We start from the raw sequence: 20,056 nt of genomic DNA, 5'->3' as shown, positions 1-20,056 counted from the left end.
CTTAACACTCTTCTTACGGCTCCTATAAAACCAAAACCTGCGGAAGGTAAACTCATTTGCTTTGGAAAGCAAATAAAGTGAAAAAGAGCATGCTAAAGTCAAGGTGTCTCTCTAGCTTTTATTACTGGGCCCATAGAGACGAGAAATGCTGGCGGTGCCCCTCTGCTCTCTACACGTGCAGCATCGAGGTAAGGTGGCATCACTGCAGTGTGAGTGATTTGGTCCCTGGGTGGTGGCCAAGAGGAATGTTTGGTCACCTCATCATCACTCATGGCTTCTGCAGAGAGAAAGGGCAGCCGTTATATGAAGAAGCAAGGGAAATCAATCCCTGGGGAACGGAATACTCCCAGGATCATCACAGTGGCCCATGTGAGTTGCGTTTGTCAGAGCCAGAGACTGGGTGCCGAAAACTTAAAAGAAACACACATCTGATGAAAACAAATACAAGAGACAAAAATGGAGTGCGAGAGGGTAGCCTGCAAGCAACGAGCAGGGAACTGCCAACCTAAACTTTGAACGTGTCATCAAACGAGAGCCATTTATGTGTGCCTGCAACATCCAGGAGAGGAGCTACGTGTGAATAACAATCCCCATTTCCAAAACAGCTTCCATTAAGAATCATTCAGAAGTGCTTGTCCTTCTTCAGGCAGCATTGCCAGAAGTATCTGAGTTATAAATGGTTCATTCAAGCATTAACAATCATTGCAGAGGCAAGCAGAAAATGGAGGCTGGGGGATAAAGGCAGCGTGGAGCACTCACTGCCACGCGCCTGGCAGCCGTCGGAGTTTCCCTGGGCTTGTCCCTGGCAGTGGGGACCACGCTACGGCTGCGAGGGCTCCGTGCTCAGGCCCAGGGACTGCAACTCCCAGAGAGCTCATGAAGCAGCATGCAGTTTGGGAAGGAAGGATTTTAAAAGACAGGAGCATTTTAAAATGGTTAATCCAGAGCAATGAATAAACAAAACAGAACAGGTTTTTTACATGAAGGAATTTAGTTGGCTCTCTGGAAGACATCAATGCCCTTTTCACCTTTTTCTGACCTACCCTTACCCTTTCCTGTTCCCCATTTGCTAAGAAAGAGAGGAAGAAAGAAAACATTACAAAAATGTCCAAATGACTTGCTTGACTGTTTATGCTTTCCAATGACCACAGAGAATAATACCATTTTATTCCAAGTCATGGGGAAGAGCTGTCATTCATATCCATCACAGTCAGCTTTGCTTCTTTTCAACTGCTGTGGAATTTCCAGCACCCCAAAATCCAAGGGAAGTAAAAACATGGGTTTATTACATGCTTCATTTAAGATACCTGTCCAGTATTGGTAATGTAGAAGAGTAAGGTTTGGTCCTGCAGAATAATATTTCTTTATGCTTCCTCTTTTTATCCAGAGATATTTTGTTGTGAAATATGAGTGTAAAATACCTTATCTCTCCATAGGTGAAAGTTTGGATCCTGGCTTATTTACTTCAGCCATGATTCCGGATAGATAAGCAGAATTCTATGTAGTTTCTGATCCAAATTATGCATAAAGTCAAACTCTTCGCTCTGCCTCAGTACAGGAGGATCCCATAGGGCCTTCAGAAAGTAAAGTTTTGCCTTCTACAAGCCTTACCTTTTATTCTAAGTTCATGTCTTCCAGAGCACTGCAATTCAGTAGTGCCTTAGCTCCTTTGCTATAAAGAACTTTTCACTTTATGGCCAACAGCCATTGCCACAAAGAGAAATTACAACCAGCAGTGATTTTTCTGACTGCATTGCCAGTGGCACTTACACTATTATGGTAGGAACAGAAGTAAGGTCTGGAGACACCAGCAGAACCCCTGACTGTCAAATATGTGTCATTAGAGGGGCATCCCAGATGGTGTCAGACACCACAGTTAACCTGTCTCTGCATCATCACTGCCTGTTGCAATGCTTTGCCAGAGTTAGTTCACATGCAGATTTTTCCTGGCAGGGAATTACTAGGAGAAGAGGCAGAGGGCAGGGGGATGGGAGATCATTAATGCTGCAAATTCATACCATTTTTTACTATTCTTACTGTAAAAATCCAGAGTGGCAGGACATTTGAAGTATATGTTCATTAAACTGCAGGTGCAGTTCACAGGTCCCAATTTATATACAAAATATACAGAAAGAAATGGGTGTGGATGGCTGTTTGATTTACATTCAGGTGTAAAACGCAAAAAAAAAAAAAAAAAAAAAAAAAAAAACCACATAATTTGTAACATTTTCTTATCAGTATAGCACTCATCATTCCAAATGTGCTTCAAATTGCTTAGCTCTAGGCAGATCATTACCAGACAGATGGCATCAAAAGGACAGAATTTAGCTAACAGCAGTAAATAAATAAAGAAGCTGAAAGGCTTTAGGGTCCAATTTGTGAAAGAAGTGAAAAGGTCAGGCAGTAATTTTACTACGTCCCGTTGTTCTGTATGTCAAGTTCAAACTTATCTTCAAAAGTGTCCATTTTGCAGCAGCTGCTGTCTATGTTTCTGAGCACTCATCTCTCCCAAACACCGCCTCACTCATCCATCACATTCTCCCTTCCAGTATATCCTTTCCTGGATGTCTACAGTCATCTTTCTGTGCAACACTTGGAGCAGCTCTGCTTCCTAAGCCACTTTCTGCCTCTGAAATCCTGTTGGAGAAGTCACTTTTGGCATTTCACATCCAAAATGGGGGAGAGGGAAAGGAGATAATGCATAGGATTCAGATGGTTCTCTCCCTTTGTCATTCCTTCATGTGTTCCTCCTTTTTCTGAGAATTGATTTGACTTATGGATGCTCCTTGGAGAAGTTTGTGGAGAAATTTTTCCTAAGACACTAAAGACTTGTGGGTATCTTCCTTTATGTGTGTATGTTTCTGAGGTGCCTGCAAAATTTAGGAGTTCTATATGCATGAAAGGCAGAGAAGAACATCTGGAAGGGTGTAAGGAAGGAATGAGGACCGTTTGGTACTAATAGCTTGTCTGCTTGGCTATGTGGCCACATCACTATGGAAATTCAAATAATTGCAGCTATAATGGGATCAGATGTACTTGAGAAAATACCACCAAGAAGGCAGGTTTTCATGGGGTAATTTGACAGAATTATTTTTATATCTAATTTTTAGAGCTTTTATGGTCTACTTAGCAGCACGGTTGATTTGTTTTTTCAGGTATCATACAGGCTTTTTGAAGACATGGGGCTGTTTGAAACCTTTAAAATACCAGTGAGGGAATTTATGAACTACTTTCATGCCTTGGAATGTGGATATCGAGAGATACCTTGTAAGTAAAAATTCCCACTGGATAACGATCCTTCCTTTTAAGTTTTCGGTATTTTCCACACAGTTATTGAAGCCTTTCCTCTCTCATAATGACAGCTACGTTTTTTCTTTGGATACATCACAACCAAACAGATAGCCATCTAGTCAGAGGCTGGCGCTGAACCACAGCCTCATATATTCTTCATTGCATTTCACTTTTCATGTTGTTTCATAACAATTCATGGCAAATTCTGTGCAATATAAAAGCTACTTTAGGTACAAAGAACTGTTCCCTGATGATGTAATTGTACCCCAGTGCCCCAGTTGGATTATATTGAAATATTCCCCCACCGTAAGCAATTTGGATTTTTACACAGTAGCAGTGCTATGCTACCGGAGGAGATAAGTCTTGTAAAGCAGAAAAAGATATGCCAAATTGATGAGTGCATCCTGTTCTTCTGCAATATAGTTCAGCTGATATTTTTCAGTGTGAATCATTTATTCACTGAAAACCCTGCTTTCAGTCATCCCCAAAGTATTTACTAATTCAAATCAAATTTACCAAACTGCTTCAACTGCAAAAGACTCTTTATTTCCGTGAGGAGAGAGGGAGTTATTACCCCCTTTATCTGGCAGATAGCCCCAGTGTTGAGGGATATAGGACACCCTGTTTTCTCCCACCTCCGAGAAGAACATCTGAAACATTGGTTTAATAAGTCATATAGTCTCTCTATCAAAATACTGAATACCAATTGGAATAGCTACAGTGGGAAGGATTAAATGAGAGCTTCCTCAAAATGCCTCCCAGCCAGGTTGTTTGGACTCTATTCTGGGAAAGTGAGAGACCCAATTTCAAATCTTTCCTTGTGTTTGAACCTGATCAGGGATCTGAAGCAGAAGATTATAGCCAGAGGGGGTTATAGGTGGATGTCCCACCGTCTGTCTGTTCTACTGGAACCATTCCTCTTTGTTTAAAACGTTTAGATATCCATAGAGCCTCAGAAATTTTTGTGAACCTAGCCCTTAATTTCTTTGATTTTTCTTAAGTGTGTTTCATTTTAGTAAAGCAGAATATTTTGTCTAATACAAAATTAATTTACCTTCCATTTTTTCATCTCTGTGAAGAGGTAAAACCCAAAACAACTTGTATGAATGTAACCACTTCTTTCTTCTGGTTGCTGAACTGAAAACTGGGTTATTCACACCAAACTAATGGTGACTATTACAGTTGGATTAAATCAGTACAAGTTTAACAAGAGGCTAATCCAGCCTTTATTCCTGAGAAAAGCATTAGACCCTTTTATGCAGGGCCATGCTCTAGGTTTTGTGTGAGGAGATTAGTGGCTCAGGAGAGATGTTCTTAGTACTTTGAGGAAGGTAGGGGAGAGGAGACTCTTTCTTTGTTTTACACCGGGAAGACAAAGGAGATCAAGAGAGGAAAGCAAGGGGCAAGTACAAGGGCCAAGTGGCATCACGTCATGCTCACATTTAGTGGGAAAGCAAAGTGATTGCAAAGAAACCTTTCTGTGTTACAACTGTCTACCCTTGGCAGGCAGGATGCTGCTGATTTAAGGCATAGAGCACTGGGCTGGCGAGATGGTGAGCCCTCCTCTGCCAGAGCCGGGGAGGTGCAGGCTGGTGGCTGCTGCCCCGCTGATGGTCGGGGTTAGAAATGTGGGCTCAGCAGTGCCGCTCTGGAGGGGGCAGGTGGCTGTAGCCACCAGGAGCAGGCATCATCCATCCCTTAGCAGTGGAAAGAGGGCACATCTAGCTCTCCAGGGTGCTTTCTCTGGCCTAGGTCTTCTCCTTCATTCTTCCTCTCCCATAGAAGGAGCAGCCTTATAGGGTGAAGTTCATCTTCAGTGCTGAGAAGCCCTCTGCCAGCTGCACACTTCCTATCTTTAGGATGCAACAGGTATAAAACCAGATTGCTTACACATTTTGCTGCCAGTCTCTTCTACTCCCCCAGAGTACAGAGGATTTTTCACTGCTAATGAATCCCATCAACTTTACTTATTGCTTCTTAGAGAGGGCTTCTGGACTTGTGTGTTGGTAATTTTTCCTGATGAAGGATACATATAATCTCTAGTGTTACCCTGATTGTTTACCATTATCTTCTTAATGTAACCTAGTTCTTTGCCTGTACCAGCAGTTGGTTTGCCAATGAGACACAAGACTGATTGGCATCACCAAGGTGTCTCTAAGATGACGACCTAGAGATGTAGACAGTTACTGTGAGTTTTACAGATGAGGGTGACCCAGCAGTTGAGTCCCACATTTTTGTGCTTTGTCCTCTGAAATGCATCTTTCCAGAACTGCAGTAGTAGTAATGTAGCCACAGGTTATCATTCAGATTAGCAGATTTCTTTGTGTTTAGCTTATTACTGTAGAAGATACTTGTGTTCTGCCCAAAATTAGCCCGAATCACAAGCTGAAATGCTTGTTCTTCAGCAGTTAAATCCCAGATATAAACTTTGGTCCTGGTGCAGCAAAGCGTTACCCCTCTTTCAGCGTCATGGTTGATTTTTGCTAGTGTATGTTTAGATGATGCTTTGTGCTGAACTAGCGTGTGATTATTTTTCAGCCAGTTGTGTTGTTGACTGTGGGATAGTTTATCTTGTCTTGAAGGATTTTTTGGTATGAGCTTTGGGGTAACTTTTATCTCTCATTGTAGTAAGCCAGATCACAGGATTCAGGGCCTGAATTCTTCTCTCTAGCCAGAAAACAGCAGAAAGAACCTGGTTTAACTGTGCAGTGTACACATATCCTGAGTTTATTTTTTTTGTGGTGCAGCTGCTAGCAGAGCATCTAGATTTGCTCAAGTAGAGTCAGATAAGTGTTACCTGCTTTCTATTTAGAAGTTAGGTGAAATCAGGCTACTGAAGTGGATGAGATTTTTCCCACTAATTTAATTTGAACCAGAGATTAACAGTGCGTATTTACCCGATGGTGTTTAACAAGCTAAAGACAACCACTGGAGTAAAGGATTGGAGCTGGTAACACAGGTCAGGCTCCTTGTTTAACACTTTCTTTGCAAAGTTTCCTTCATTGCAGATCCCACTGCTCCACTGCTGTTTTCTCTTTCTTCACTGGTGTGAGACATACCACTGAATGTGCTTCAACTTTAGTAAAAGAAAAACTGAGCATTTACAGAATACGGCTGGGTTTTATGCCTGTGATTTGTCTCTGCTCAATTGGTTGCCATTCGGTACCCACTAGATGGTGCTGATTTCCCTCTGTCGGAAATATCCTTCATGTTTAATAGCAGGGTCATTTGTTTTGTATCACAGATCACAACCGAATTCATGCAACTGATGTTCTACATGCTGTTTGGTACCTTACTACTCAGCCCATCCCAGGACTCCCAACTGTGATTAATGATCACGGGTCAGCAAGTGATTCAGGTATATTTAAATGTGCAAGTGTATATGTTAAAGTTTTTGTTGTGACATTTGCTGTAAGAAAGCCAACAATTGAGGACTGTGTGCAGTACTTGTTATTATATAGACTTTTAAGTTTAGTATCACATTGAATGTTGAAAGTGTTAAGGTATTTTTATGTAACTTTGAAGAGAATGGAATTGGTCCTCTAAAACCTAATACTTTACATTTAAGGAAGTGTGAATGCAAGCCTTTGGGGTCACCCTTAACAACTGATGTTTGTTACCATTTGGTTTTTACAATAGCTTTTCTTCTATAGGACAACTGTATTAGTAGTGCTCTTCAGCACTGCTCCAGAAGCAGTGTAGACTTTTAAATCCTCAAACCCTGCATTATTTTGCTATTAGAAAACCACTGGGGCATGTAGGTAGTGCCGTGCACTTGCCACTGCTTGGCTGTCACGTAGTGTTCCTTTGCCTTTCCTCATGGTCTCCAAAGAGAGAGACTTGTTACCCTTTTGCAGCTAGTCTGCAAGACCACTCGCCTGCTCTTTTATGATTGCTCCTTACAGGAAGCTGTTCTTATTGCATCTTTATATTAAATTCTCCAGGTTCAGCTGTAGCAACTAGAGGACCTGTCTGTATTTTGTGGGAGTTCTGAGGGAGTTATTGGAAAAGCAGGAGTTTGTTTTGCAGAAACCACATCCATTTCTTCTTTTTTTGGTGGTCTTTGTGTGGCACATACATATCATTTGCGAAACTCTTCAGGATGTTTTGGTGGGGCAGGAAACATTTTTATTCCTTGAAAGTTTCATTAGCAAGGGTTGTTGGAGGATTTATTGGTGAGGTGGAATGAAAGGGGTTGAGTTTTGGGGCTTTTTGATGTTTGTTATTTGAAAGACATTTTTCAACTGTGTGTAAGATCCATTCAAGCAGATTAAATTAGCAAAACATCTCACTCAGTATCTGCCTCTAACAGGCACATTTAAGCTGCATCAAAAAGAGGCTGTTGAAAGGATAATCGGCAAAGATCCAAAGTCTAGACATTTGGATTGGAAAACATGCACCATAACTGAATTGATAAATGCTAGTCCGTTGCTTTAAGTTAGTGTCTCATAGACTAATCTATATGGTGAAGCAATTAAAGGAGTGGGAAGATTGAGTTACCCACAAAGGATGACCATGAATCCATGGCTTATTGCTAGTAACACAGTTTGAGAACAGGCTCTGCTGTAAGGTCCCCAGGCGGGATCAGAATTTGTTCCTTTTCACTGTGTGCCTTATTGCACTGGATCATGAGCACAGTATCAGAAAGCATTGAGGTCAGGATGTGTTTACTCTTCTGTGATGTATTTTAAATTTGCTCCTTCTCTTCCTGCTTTGTTGCTTCTATCTGTTTCAGTAATGATTTTTTTTTTTTTAATTTATTTATTTCTATTCAGATTCTGACAGTGGAATCACTCACGGCCATATGGGTTATGTGTTTTCGAAGACATACACACCTACAGATGACAGCTACGGATGCCTAGCTGGCAACATCCCCGCTCTTGAATTGATGGCTCTTTACGTAGCTGCAGCCATGCATGATTATGATCATCCAGGAAGGACCAATGCCTTTTTGGTAGCAACGAGTGCTCCTCAGGTAAATAAACCTCAGGCAGCATTGCTATTAAATTTGGAAGGTCTTTGGTAACATCTTCTCCTTGCCTGTGGCTTCCATTAAGCACAAGTCTGCCAAATATTTTGAAACAACTTATCAAAGTGTCAGAAATAATCACTTCACTTGGGGGTTACTGGTAAGAGTCTTCTTACACACCCTCACCACGCTCAGTCAGTAGAGCTGTTAAGCAAAGGTACTGGTAAAATGTCTCAGTGAAGAAGATAATGCTCTTCTGACTGATAGAGAATCTCTAACTGTGAAATAAGAATTATTCTACCCAGTAAGGCACAGAAAGATTAAAATCAAATAAAAATATACCTGTATAGCTGACAGTATGCCATGCAAGTTAGTTTGTGTGTGATCATAACATATTTTCTGTTGTTTCTACAGAATATGAGTAGCTGTAGACTTTTATAAACGTATTTTTATACTATGCATCTATCATGGTGGGGCAGGGGTGTGGTGTAAAATAATCTCAGTTTTATAAATGAAGAATTGAGACTTACCAAAGGTTACACAGGAGTTGCTGCTGATGCTGGGAGTTGAATTCAGTACTTCTGAGTCACTGTTTCTTGGCTTAATTATGAGATCATCTTCCCTTACTTTACATAGCTGACCTGCCTGGCTTCAGCATACTGTGCTGAAAAATATTTGTATGGACAAGCAAAGAAAAAAAGATAGCTTAATGATGAGAAGTCAGGTAGGGATGCAGAAATTCTAGATTTACTCCCCAACTTGAATCCAGACTTCCTCTCTTACCAAGAGCAAATCACCTAAACTTGCTTTGTATCAGTTTCTGACTATAAACTGGTAGTAATACTTCTCATCCTTTCAACATCTTTCCGTGATTGAGAATTTTGATATCAGGTGGACATATGCTGTCCTTAAATCTGTTTTTAAGAAATGAGAGCTATAGCTTTGTGGTTGTAGAAATCAAAAAGGGAAGTTAGATGATTATCCTTAATGTATTGTCCCTAGTTTGAAAACAAATTAATGGGAAAATTCTAAATTATTCTTGTTATTTTTTGGGTCTTTGGTTTTGGTTTGTTGTTTGTTTGGTTGGTTGTTTTAAATCTGATATCACCTGAAATTTGCAAAACTTGTATTTGGCATCTAGTTTTTTTCCTCTTTCATGACAAACAGTATCAGCTTCCAGTAACGATAAAGTGCTGCTATATTAAAAATCTGCCCTCAGGAGTTGGGCCTGGGTAGCAGAATATATCTATTTCAAACGCTTACTGCACAGTTAGGCAATATGGGCTGTAAAACTGAGTTGCTTCAGCAACCTGTTCTCTAGGGTAAAGGATCAATTCTCTACTTACAGGTAGGATAGAATTTTTTCATCTCTGGATGACAGAGAAATATAAATGAAGTGAAAAGCCACTGGAACATGTGTATATATTTCTGTAAAAAGTTAACAAAACTTGTATCAATTTTACATAGCATATTTCCCAAAGCTTTTCCTTCCATAAACCAAATTGTTGAAAGACACAATGCTGCTGAACTGGAGGGATTTCATGAATGGTTGTTGTCCCCTAAAGTTCACTTTCTAGAACTGTCTTTAGTTTACGAGCGGAGTTGCCATCACTCTGAGTGTTATGCATCTTGTTTGGTAAATATTTAACCAATTTTGGATTTTAGCATTGAGAAATCTGTCAGGATGAACGTGTGTCGTGAGGTTGAAAAACTGGAATTTCACTTGTTTCTGTGTTTGGAATCAGTCCAATGTGGACAGAATTGTGAGGTACAAGCACCAAAGATAATAATCCCTGTTAAGTGAGGTTAGTTCTGAGAAACAGGGAAGCACACACCTCTATTATGTTAGTTACTAATCTGTCACCTGAAACAAAATAATCTATTATCGTCTGATACAGGTCAGTCAGGAACTGAAGATCCTTGAGCATGAATGACCTAGATTTTTCAAATGATTCTTCCAATAAATCTTCACCATCACAATAGTTCAGGTGTCTGCTATTAGGCATGCCAAAATCACATCTACAAACCTCAAGAAGTTGTTTAACAAAAAAAAAAAAATAACCAAACCTGAACCTCCCTCATGCATCATCACCCCCCACATCCTTCTCATTTCTGCATTGCAGTGTTTCTTTTGCTAAGAGGTTTCTCAGCTTTCAGCTGCCTGCCTTGTTTTCACAGGCGGTGCTGTACAACGACCGCTCTGTCCTGGAGAACCATCACGCTGCTGCTGCCTGGAACCTTTTCATGTCAAGGCCAGAGTATAATTTCCTGGTCAACCTTGACCACGTGGAGTTCAAGCATTTCCGCTTCCTCGTCATTGAGGCAATTTTGGCTACTGACCTGAAGAAACACTTTGATTTTGTTGCCAAATTCAATGCCAAGGTAAGAAGATTGGTTCACATTTCTGGTGGATGATCAGAAAATACTGTGGGGCTTGGTACCATCACAGTGAAAAGACTAGAAAGGCTGGCTGCTGTGTTGTTCTTGCTTCTGAGTGGCCTTTTGGCTGCTGTAAGACATTCTGTTGCATAGTAATCTGGCACCTTTTTTTTTTTACTTATTTAAATTTACTTATTTACTTAAATTTAGCGGCATAACTTCTTTTCTTATATATATTTAGTTTTTTCAGAAAGTGGTTTAAGTCTAAGGATATTGTGGACTATTGAATGTAAATTCTACTTACATCCTACTTTTCAATATTGTTTTCTTGTTCACTGGCACTTTAGACCTATTAGCAAAGCACGTGGGGAAAAAAAGTCAAAGATGTTACCAAGTTTCCATAATGTCTGAATATTTAATGGGAATTTTTACTGGTTTAATCATACTGTTATATTATCAAAGCACAGAAATTATAGCAATTTTGAAATTCTAATTTCAAATGCAATGAAAGCATGATCTTTCTTTCCTGCTTTGTTTCAAATGGGTAAACCCTCGAGAATGGTCACTAAAGATCTTTCCTGCACACTCCATTCAGGGAGTATAAAATTGCAACCCTGGAAACCATTCTTAAAAATTATTGTACAGTTTTAACCTAACTTATGGGAAATCACCACCTACCAAGTTATTTCAATAAACTCCATCATCCATCAAAACTGTTGACATGTTACCCAGATGATACCTGCCTTTGGAGCTGGTACTGCCTTCTTGTTCCTTGTGAGAAACACACCAAGCACAGTATGTTTCTCATCCAGTTCTCATCCAGGACTAGGACCTCCTAGATGTTTTGGTGACATAGGTAAAATGTTTTCCTGTGGTATTGCTGAGGAAGGACCTATCCTGAAATTTTGAAGCCTCCAGATGTATGACTGGTTTTGTTTTCCATTTCCGTGTAACATCTCTCACTTTGTTGGGCTTTAAGAATTTGTAAAGAAAGGCCTTAAATTATGATCCCAGGTAGACAGAGGACTGATCTGTAGATCCATAAAAGTCTGATTTCCTTCTGCACCCCACTAGTCATGTCCCAAAACATCCAGTAATATCATGGGGGGGTTCTTTAAGTCTTAATTTTAAACTCTGTGATGATTTTCACCGGCCTAATTTCCTCATAAGTATTGAACAGTATTGGCAGATTCTAATCTGTCAGGGCTACAATGACAATAAAGCATGGGGAATTTAGGCTATATGAGTACATACTTTGAATTTGACAGTTTAGACCAAAACCTTCACTTCTGTGAACATAAGTAAGGAAGGAAAACAGATGGGCTAAACCAGTGATTACTGTGGCTTTGTCACAGAGATTAACTTTCTTAACTGTGGAAGAGGACAAGCTTGCCCAAAGTACTAGGTGTAAATTGTGAATACTGGAAACTAAATTTGACTTAAATCTATCAGTCTGGACAATGGTAGATGTAAGCACTGTTGTAACCAAGCAAGATGATACCTGAGACACTGCAGATAAATAGGAGAACAGTCTGATGTATCACGTCCTGCCAGCTTGCTGTAGATTTGTAAGGACATCTGTTTATCTCCTTCTCTCTCGTTATTGCTTGAATAGTCAATGGTCATGTATGGAATAAAAAGTGGAGGAGAAAGTGAGCATATTAACCAGTGCTTGTGGCTGAGCCTGACTTCCCCAGGGTAGTCTCTGTCTTAAAAAAAGGTTAGAAAATCCTTTTTGTACCAAAGTGGTCTCGTGTATATGAGTGAAGGTGTTGTAACTGATAAAACTAGCTTTAAATGATCACGTTATTGATTGGGTTGCTGAACTGTACTTTAGTATATTGAGGCTACAGTCAGAGAGACCCTTCTATACAGAAGTCAGTGTAAAGAGATGTAATGCAAGCATCCTCCCACCAGAAGACTTGCAGCCTGGAAAGTACCAACAAGAAATAATGAAGGAAGCCCACTGTCCAACACTTAGATGATATCAGTGCATTGGAGTGCTTACTACTTTCTGACATTAGTTATGCTGGATCATGTACACCAAAAGCAATGTATACCATGTGGGCCCACTGCTGTATGAGGAGGGGACCTTCTGACAGAGGATATGGAATTTTCATCTAGTCATAGCACAACTTTCTTTCCATTTTCAACTATTGCAAGCTTGGCAATGAAAGCTGTGTTTCAAGGAGGGATTTGAATTTCAAAAATTAAGTGGACAGAAGACAGCCCCTCCCACACTAGGAGATATTCTAGGAAAAAAGACAGATGAGAAAATGCAACTAACAGCAGTAAAGGTTGGTATCACTGACCATTTGGAGATGCAAAAGGTCGAAGTCCTCAATGCTTTCTCAGCTTCAGTCTTTGTGGCTAAGACCTGGCTTCAGGAATCTCAGGCCCCTGAGGTGTGAGAGAAAGTCTGAAGTGGTGAAGACTTATCCTCAGTGAATGGAATCAGGTTAGGGAGTACTTAAATAAACTAGACACAGTCCATGGGACCTGATGGGATGCAGCCATGTGTATAAATACCTGATGGGAGGAGTAAAGCAGATGGAGCCAGGCTCTTCCCAGTGGTATCAGGTGACAGGACAAGAGACAATAGGCACAAGCTGAAATACAGGGATCCCCATTTAAAAATAAGAAAGGATGTGTTTACTGTGACACGGGCTGTACATTAGAAAATGTCGCCTAGAGAGGTTGTTGAGTTTCCCTTCTTAGAGATATTAAAACCAAACTGGTCACAACCCTGAGCAGCCTGCTCTAGATAGCTCTGCCTTGAGCAGAGGGATTGGACTAGATGATCTCCAAAGCTGCCTTCCAACCTCAACATTTATGTGATTCTTTAAGGTGACACTTTTATTTTAGAGCAGTTGATAGTATATATCACTTTTTATTGTGGGAGGTATGGGAAAAAAAGAGAAGAGTAAAAAACTAGGGAATACTTTCAGACATACATAGATCAAATAGGGAAATAAGCTTGTTACATGCATCTTCACACTGCAATTAAATCAGCGTGGCATTTGATGGTAATTTGTCTTTGTACATCATTTAGGTAGTAATTTCTTGGAAAATGTCATGGAAAGATTGCATTTGTTTTCCTAGCAAATGTTTTCAAACAGGCACATCATTTGCTAAATATCAGTTTCTCGTAATTTATCTCGATGCTCATTGCTTTTAGCTTATTTTTCTTTTTACATATTGCCCTACAGCTGATTGTAAATTCCAACCTTGGATTAGCTCACCTGCTTACAGTTGTGATTTTGTTAAATAGCTAAATATACTGTAAGATAGATATTCCAGGAGAGAACTTTCTCTGTGGATGCATGCTTTGACCTAGGATTACTGTCATGCTTTTTCTTTTTCTGTCTACTAGGTGAATGATGATGTTGGAATTGACTGGACTAACGAGAACGACCGCTTGCTGGTTTGCCAAATGTGCATCAAACTGGCTGACATAAATGGGCCTGCAAAATGCAAAGACTTGCATCTGCAGTGGACAGAAGGCATTGTCAATGAGTTTTATGAACAGGTAAACAAATGGATGTCCAAAGTGGTGTCTGCTGGTTGCATATCTTGTGTTAAACAGTCCTGCAGCATGCTAGGGCTGGTGATTAGTGAAAATCACAGAGAATAGGGGTGAAGAGGATGGGTAGAGTTATACTAGTCCATTCTTTTGCTGGATCAGTGAAAGTTCATTTGTCACTGAAGCTTCTGGTGCATCCTCAAAGACCTCTGATGATGGGGTTTCTACAGGCTTAACTGTTCCAGTCTGACACTATCTTTACAGTGGACATGGTGTTCCTTTCTTCTTTTTTTTTTTTTTTTTTAGTCATCATGTCTCTTTTTCAGTCTTCTTCAATGCAAACTATCTTTTCTTCCTTTTATGTCCTTTTGAGACATCAGCTGGTTCTCGTTGCTCTCCTTTGCAGTCACTCCAGATGGCTCACACTTTTATTGATATGTAATCTCCAAAACTGGACACAGCATCCTTGTTGAGATGATCTAAAGAGAGCAATTATTTTAGCTTCCCTGTGGACCACATCTCTGCTCACACACACAGAACCTTTATGTACTGAGAATGATTGTAACACTGACTTTCAGTTTATCACAGACTAACCATACACACTGATCCTGACCCATGCTTGATTTTTTAAGGCAACACTTTCAGCTTTCAGAAGGTCTGTCAGTACTGCTGCACTAATTATGCAAGGCTCAGCTGTTGGTGGTATGAAGAAGGAGGACAGCCATAGATTGATTTACAAAGACCTGGGAATACAGCCAGGCACTGGTCCTCTCCTGCCAGGTGTAAGGGAGCCCTTAATTGAACCTTTTCTCATTATAGCCTATTTAGCCCTGCTGAGTACAAGAGACAGGGCTGTTCCCACACTATTCTTCTGTTTTCTGAGTGGGAACATATTTTGAATGTGCTGGTAGACTAAACTCCACATCCTGTCTTTTTGAGAGGAAGCAAGCAGGCTAAATCACTGTACCAGACACCCCACAGACTTCTTGGGGAGGCTGTGCAGTAACCTGAAATCACAGACTAATCCCTTTTAAAACCTTTTCATCTTCCCTAAAATTTACTGTACTTACAGTTTGGGAAAAAAAAAAAAAAAAAAAAAAAACCCACAGGATTTTCAGCTTCTGCTGCCTTCTGGAGTATGTAAAGAAGTGGGAAAGGGGACAAAATTCAGACATTGACCTGAAACTCCTTCATTTATTTTAGAACTCCTGAGAAAAAGAAAGAACAAAGACCCTTACATATATTGCATATATAGTTGGTTTCATTTTTATTTTAATGTTTCCTTAAGAGAGTGAGTCCCATAACAACAGTGGTCAACCTTCATCTCCCAAATTGTCTTTCAGGAAATGCTTTTCTTCATGTTTGTTTTCATTACAACTCGCCCAACAAATTGTACTACAGTTAATTCTGGTGATGATCACAGCTGATGTGGGTGACTACTGCATGCAGACAAAACCTGTTAATCAGATAAATGATATGACTCTCCTTTGATACAACATGACTAATGTGGGAGGGCCAGTAAGTGCTCCAATGCATTAACGTCATCAAAGTGCTGGGTAGTGAGCTCTGAATCAAGCTTGGGAGGAACACGTGGGGGAGGAGACTGTGTTATCTGTTCCACAGTAGGAATCTCCTTTATTTTCCGTCAGTCAGAAAGGTGTGCTACTGATGTTGTTGTGTTCTTGGAAACTGTTCCAAAGGACTGTTGGAGATTATCTTTCTTATAATTATAAATCTGTAATTATAAAAAAATACATTTGAAATTTATCCTTTGCAAAATTTGATTCAGAATAACACATAGGTTATCTTTGTTAATGGCATTCCTTTTGGCATGGGGACTATGGAAAAATATATTTGAACTCTTGGCTTCTAAATTCCAGGAGGTCAAGAAGTCAGTAAGTTATTAGGGGTTTTTGGTTTTGTTTTTTGTTTTAATAGCAAGTGTGCGTTGACTGTATTGAGAAATCAGTACGTCTCAGTGGGTTTCCTGTTTTGTTTTTTTTGCATGGCATGAGTTGCCATGTTGACAGGATACTGATGGAATTGAAAGCAGAGAACGTTTTCTTCCTAGGACTGACTTTTGACATTAAGGAGGACAAGCTAGAGTCTCAATTTATTTAACCTAAGTTAAAACCTGATTTTCTTTAATGTAATATGATAGGAGAGGAGTATCAAACCATCTTCACCATGCTTTTGATCATCAGTTTTTTTCTGAGAAGGGAAAAGTCTTGATTTTCTCATTTCTAAAAAAAGGAGAATTTTATGGGAAGTTTGAATTTCCCTAGAATTATTAAGAAAAAGCATACATATGTACATGCAACTTATGCTGTGAAAATAATGAAATATCTTTCTTGAATTTCCTTTAATAAACACCATTTCCTTTGAAGAATTTAAATCCCACATAAATAAAAACTCCATATTAAAAATGTGTTGCATAAAAACATTGAAAATTCTATGTCATCTTGTTGCAGTATGTTTCCTTTTCTTCCCTTCACATGCTCAGTGTACTTCTTTGAAGACAGGTTAGTCATTTAAAAGAATCCAAAAATGCCTTGCAAGATGTTTCACATAATAAATCATGTTTTAACGGAACATGAAAAAAGAACTGGTAAACATTTCAGCAGTCAGCTTTCTTCCCACTGCTGGCAGCTCACAACCAGGAAATCTCAGATGTGTTACTGTAAAGAAGAGCAAGCTGCCACCTCTTCTTAATTTGCTTGCTATTTCAAGCATGGATGTCATGTTTCAGTGTTTTGTGAACAATAATATTTTGCATTTAATGATTGAACATAACATTTCAGGGTAGGTTATTATGATAGTGATGGAACAAGACACAAGGAAATTAGACATTTGTCATACATACTTCAAAATTTAACTCCCATTCTTTGGCCTTCCCAGATGTCAACAGGGTGTTGACCAGATACATTGTCCATGACTTGTGGAAAATTTAGGTTACAAAGAGATAAATTCGGGTCATCTGTAGCGTAATGGAAACTGAAAATGTCTCTCCAAATTATAATCTATATTCTCAAATACAGATCTCTGTATTGTGTTAAAACATTAATTTGCATATCAGGCTTGATGAGGGAGATTAGATTTTTTTTTCTTGTGAAGGTGGCATCCAGTCTTTACATGTATACTCATCTGAAAACTCATTGATATCACCAGAAGCTTTGCTGTGATAGGGATGAGTGAGTATATCAGACTTGGTTCTGTAAGAAAGTTTTACCTTCCTTTACATCATGAGAGGAGAGCGAAAAAGTCTTCCTATACTTTCCTTCTACTCTCCCTCCCCAAGAAAAGCTAGAATAAAGCTTTATGTGAAAGATTTACTGCTTCTAAGTCCTGCTTTCATAGGGATCATTCTAATAGTCCCAGGAAACAAATATTTATGACCCAAAGCCAAGAGGATCTCTTCATGTTATGTATATTAAGGGCAATATTAATAAGAAAACCAGTTCAATGAGATAGCCCTTGGTTGTAGAAATTCAGTCTTGTTCCTTGCAAGCATGTGGCTGACTACAAGGTTGTGAGCTAACAACCACAAAATCAGAAGGAATTTTTTGAAAAGAATGTGAGGAAAGATAGAAAACAAGAATTTTCAATTCTCATGTTCACTGTGTAAAGTACAGGACAAAGAGCAGTGGGTGTCATTTTGCAGTCATCAACTAACTTCCTTGTTAAATTTACATTATTGGTAGTGGGTCCTATTACAAGAAAAGAGCTCTAACTTCAATTAACCATTTGACGTGATGGCACTGTAGTAGTGTTTTGTTGGCATGCTATGAAAGTGGCATTAGAATTGAATTATTTTTCTTTCATCATTTTTAAGTGGTTTGGTATGCATTGCTCCTTTTCATTATATGGTTTTGTTTCATTTACTTCAGAGAAATTACCACTATTTTTCATCTCCAGGGTGACGAAGAGGCTAGCCTGGGCTTGCCAATCAGTCCTTTCATGGATCGCTCTGCTCCTCAGCTGGCACACCTCCAGGAGTCTTTCATCACTCACATCGTGGGACCACTATGTAACTCCTATGACTCAGCGGGGCTGATGCCAGGAAAATGGATAGAAGATAGTGATGAATCAGGAGACACTGATGAGCAGGAAGAGGAAGAAACAGCAGAAATGGAAACTTGTGAAAATTCTGAATCCAGTAAGTTGTTCACACTTACATTTTTCAACATAGCAAGTTGCATATTATAACCAGAAACTGAACAGCCATATTGTAAAAGCATAGAGAATGTGAGCTTGTCAGGTTCAACATGGGCCTCTCCAGAGTCACAGTGATTCTGGGCTGCCCTTGGTGATGGTAGCCAGTTACGTTGGTAATGGAGACGCTTCATGGTTTCAGGACTGATATGCATTCCTGTTCATACCTTCTACTCATTTCCACCTTCAGTTGAGGTTTCTGGTGGTGGATCACCTGTCTGTGCATGAGGGCTTTTTAGACTATTTCAGCACTGATGTTAGTAAACTGCAACAATTTCAGTTGAAGAAAGGATGGTTGGGAGAAGATTTTTTGAGGAAAGCAGTCATCATTTTCATGAGTTAGCATGATGTACAAGAATAACAGAATGAGGGTCTGAGATGCTGATGCAGTAAAAGAGTTTTCAGCAGTGGAAGTGCTTTAATGATATCACTTCATGGTCATGTGTGGAGAAGAGCAATGAGAGAATCGGCACTGAGCGTTGCTGTGTTGTGTGCAGGGAGCTGCGTCACTTGGCCCATCTGGCTAATCAGTAACTAAACCTGATCATCTCCTGCCTCTCCTCCAGAAGGGCAACAGTACCGACATTTGTAGTACCGAGGGAGGAAAAGTTTGTAGCTTGAAAGGAGATCTCAGGAACTCATTGGAAGTGATTTTTAAGACAAAAGGCTGCAACTGTAGACCTGTTTCTTTTACCAGTTTAATCCTGCATGCGTTACCTTTTCCTCTCTTTTGTGTTAGTTCTCCCTCTGAATTTCCTACTACTGTTCTTTATTTTCCTTTGTCCATGTCCTCTTTCTCTTCCTCTCCTAATCCTCCTAGAAAGCACTAGCCTTAAGTGCACTAGTGAAATACTGACACATAGCTTTTTCTCTTAACAGCCTCACTTTTTCTGTCCCACATACTTTCATGCCCTACTGAGTATCATCCCTATTTTCTGTTGGGGAAGCTGAGAAGCAGAAAGATTTGATGATTACAATTAGTCACATAAGGGCATGGACCTAAAGTCCACATCTCCTGATGTGTAGAATTGACCTTTTATCTCTAGTAAGATCCAGGGGTATACAGTTCGTATTTAAGAAATCATTGCTGTTGTTCACACACACACACACGTACATATTTTAAGTTTAGCAGGTTCATGTACATAAAAGATTGTTGTTGAGAACAAACACTGAGTAATACAATACACACAGGTTTATTTTAACACTTATGATCTTTCAGCTCTGTCATAGCAGACAGAGCCATATGTTTCTGTGGCAAACTGGCATTTATGGAATTGCCTACCAGGGGGAAAGCATATGCGATTGGTAACCAACATAGACCCCGAAGCCTGAAATTGATACTGCTGTATTAAAAAGAAATATGAAGTATGTTCTCATTTATCCATTGGAGTGTCTAACCTTACTTTGAAATCCTTAGTTTCCTTTCATCTCATTTCTGTATTCATTTATCTTCTGTATCACTGCTAGTCAAGTCCAACAATGCTGCATTCAGGATAAAAGCACCAACCATTACTAACCCTTGTCACATTGAAAACAGACCATTTTTTAGTTGTCTTCTGTTTTCTTTTTCACATTCTGCTCCATGACTGTACTATCCAACCTGGTGCTTTTAGGCTTTATCTTTTTCAGAACCTTAAAAATGAATGTATCAGAAGTTTTGAAGTATCCAAAGAAATTCTTCG

General features: G+C 39.6%; 1 protein-coding gene across 1 annotated transcript in view; it reads left to right on the top strand.

The window, feature by feature from the left end:
- The window catches only part of PDE3A (phosphodiesterase 3A), a 272,747-nt gene that overhangs the window by 241,140 nt on the left and 11,551 nt on the right, over positions 1-20,056 (top strand). Inside the window, exons 10-15 of the mRNA XM_042795533.1 lie at positions 3,156-3,267; positions 6,536-6,649; positions 8,067-8,266; positions 10,439-10,642; positions 14,013-14,168; positions 18,078-18,318. Of these exons, the coding sequence (XP_042651467.1) occupies positions 3,156-3,267; positions 6,536-6,649; positions 8,067-8,266; positions 10,439-10,642; positions 14,013-14,168; positions 18,078-18,318 (1,027 nt within the window). The remainder of the gene's footprint in view (positions 1-3,155; positions 3,268-6,535; positions 6,650-8,066; positions 8,267-10,438; positions 10,643-14,012; positions 14,169-18,077; positions 18,319-20,056) is intronic.

This window comes from Tyto alba, unplaced genomic scaffold (genome assembly GCF_018691265.1).
Source record: "Tyto alba isolate M040663 unplaced genomic scaffold, T.alba_DEE_v4.0 Super-Scaffold_21, whole genome shotgun sequence".
Classification (NCBI taxonomy): Eukaryota; Metazoa; Chordata; class Aves; order Strigiformes; family Tytonidae; genus Tyto; species Tyto alba.
This window is presented reverse-complemented; position numbering and strand designations above follow the sequence as displayed.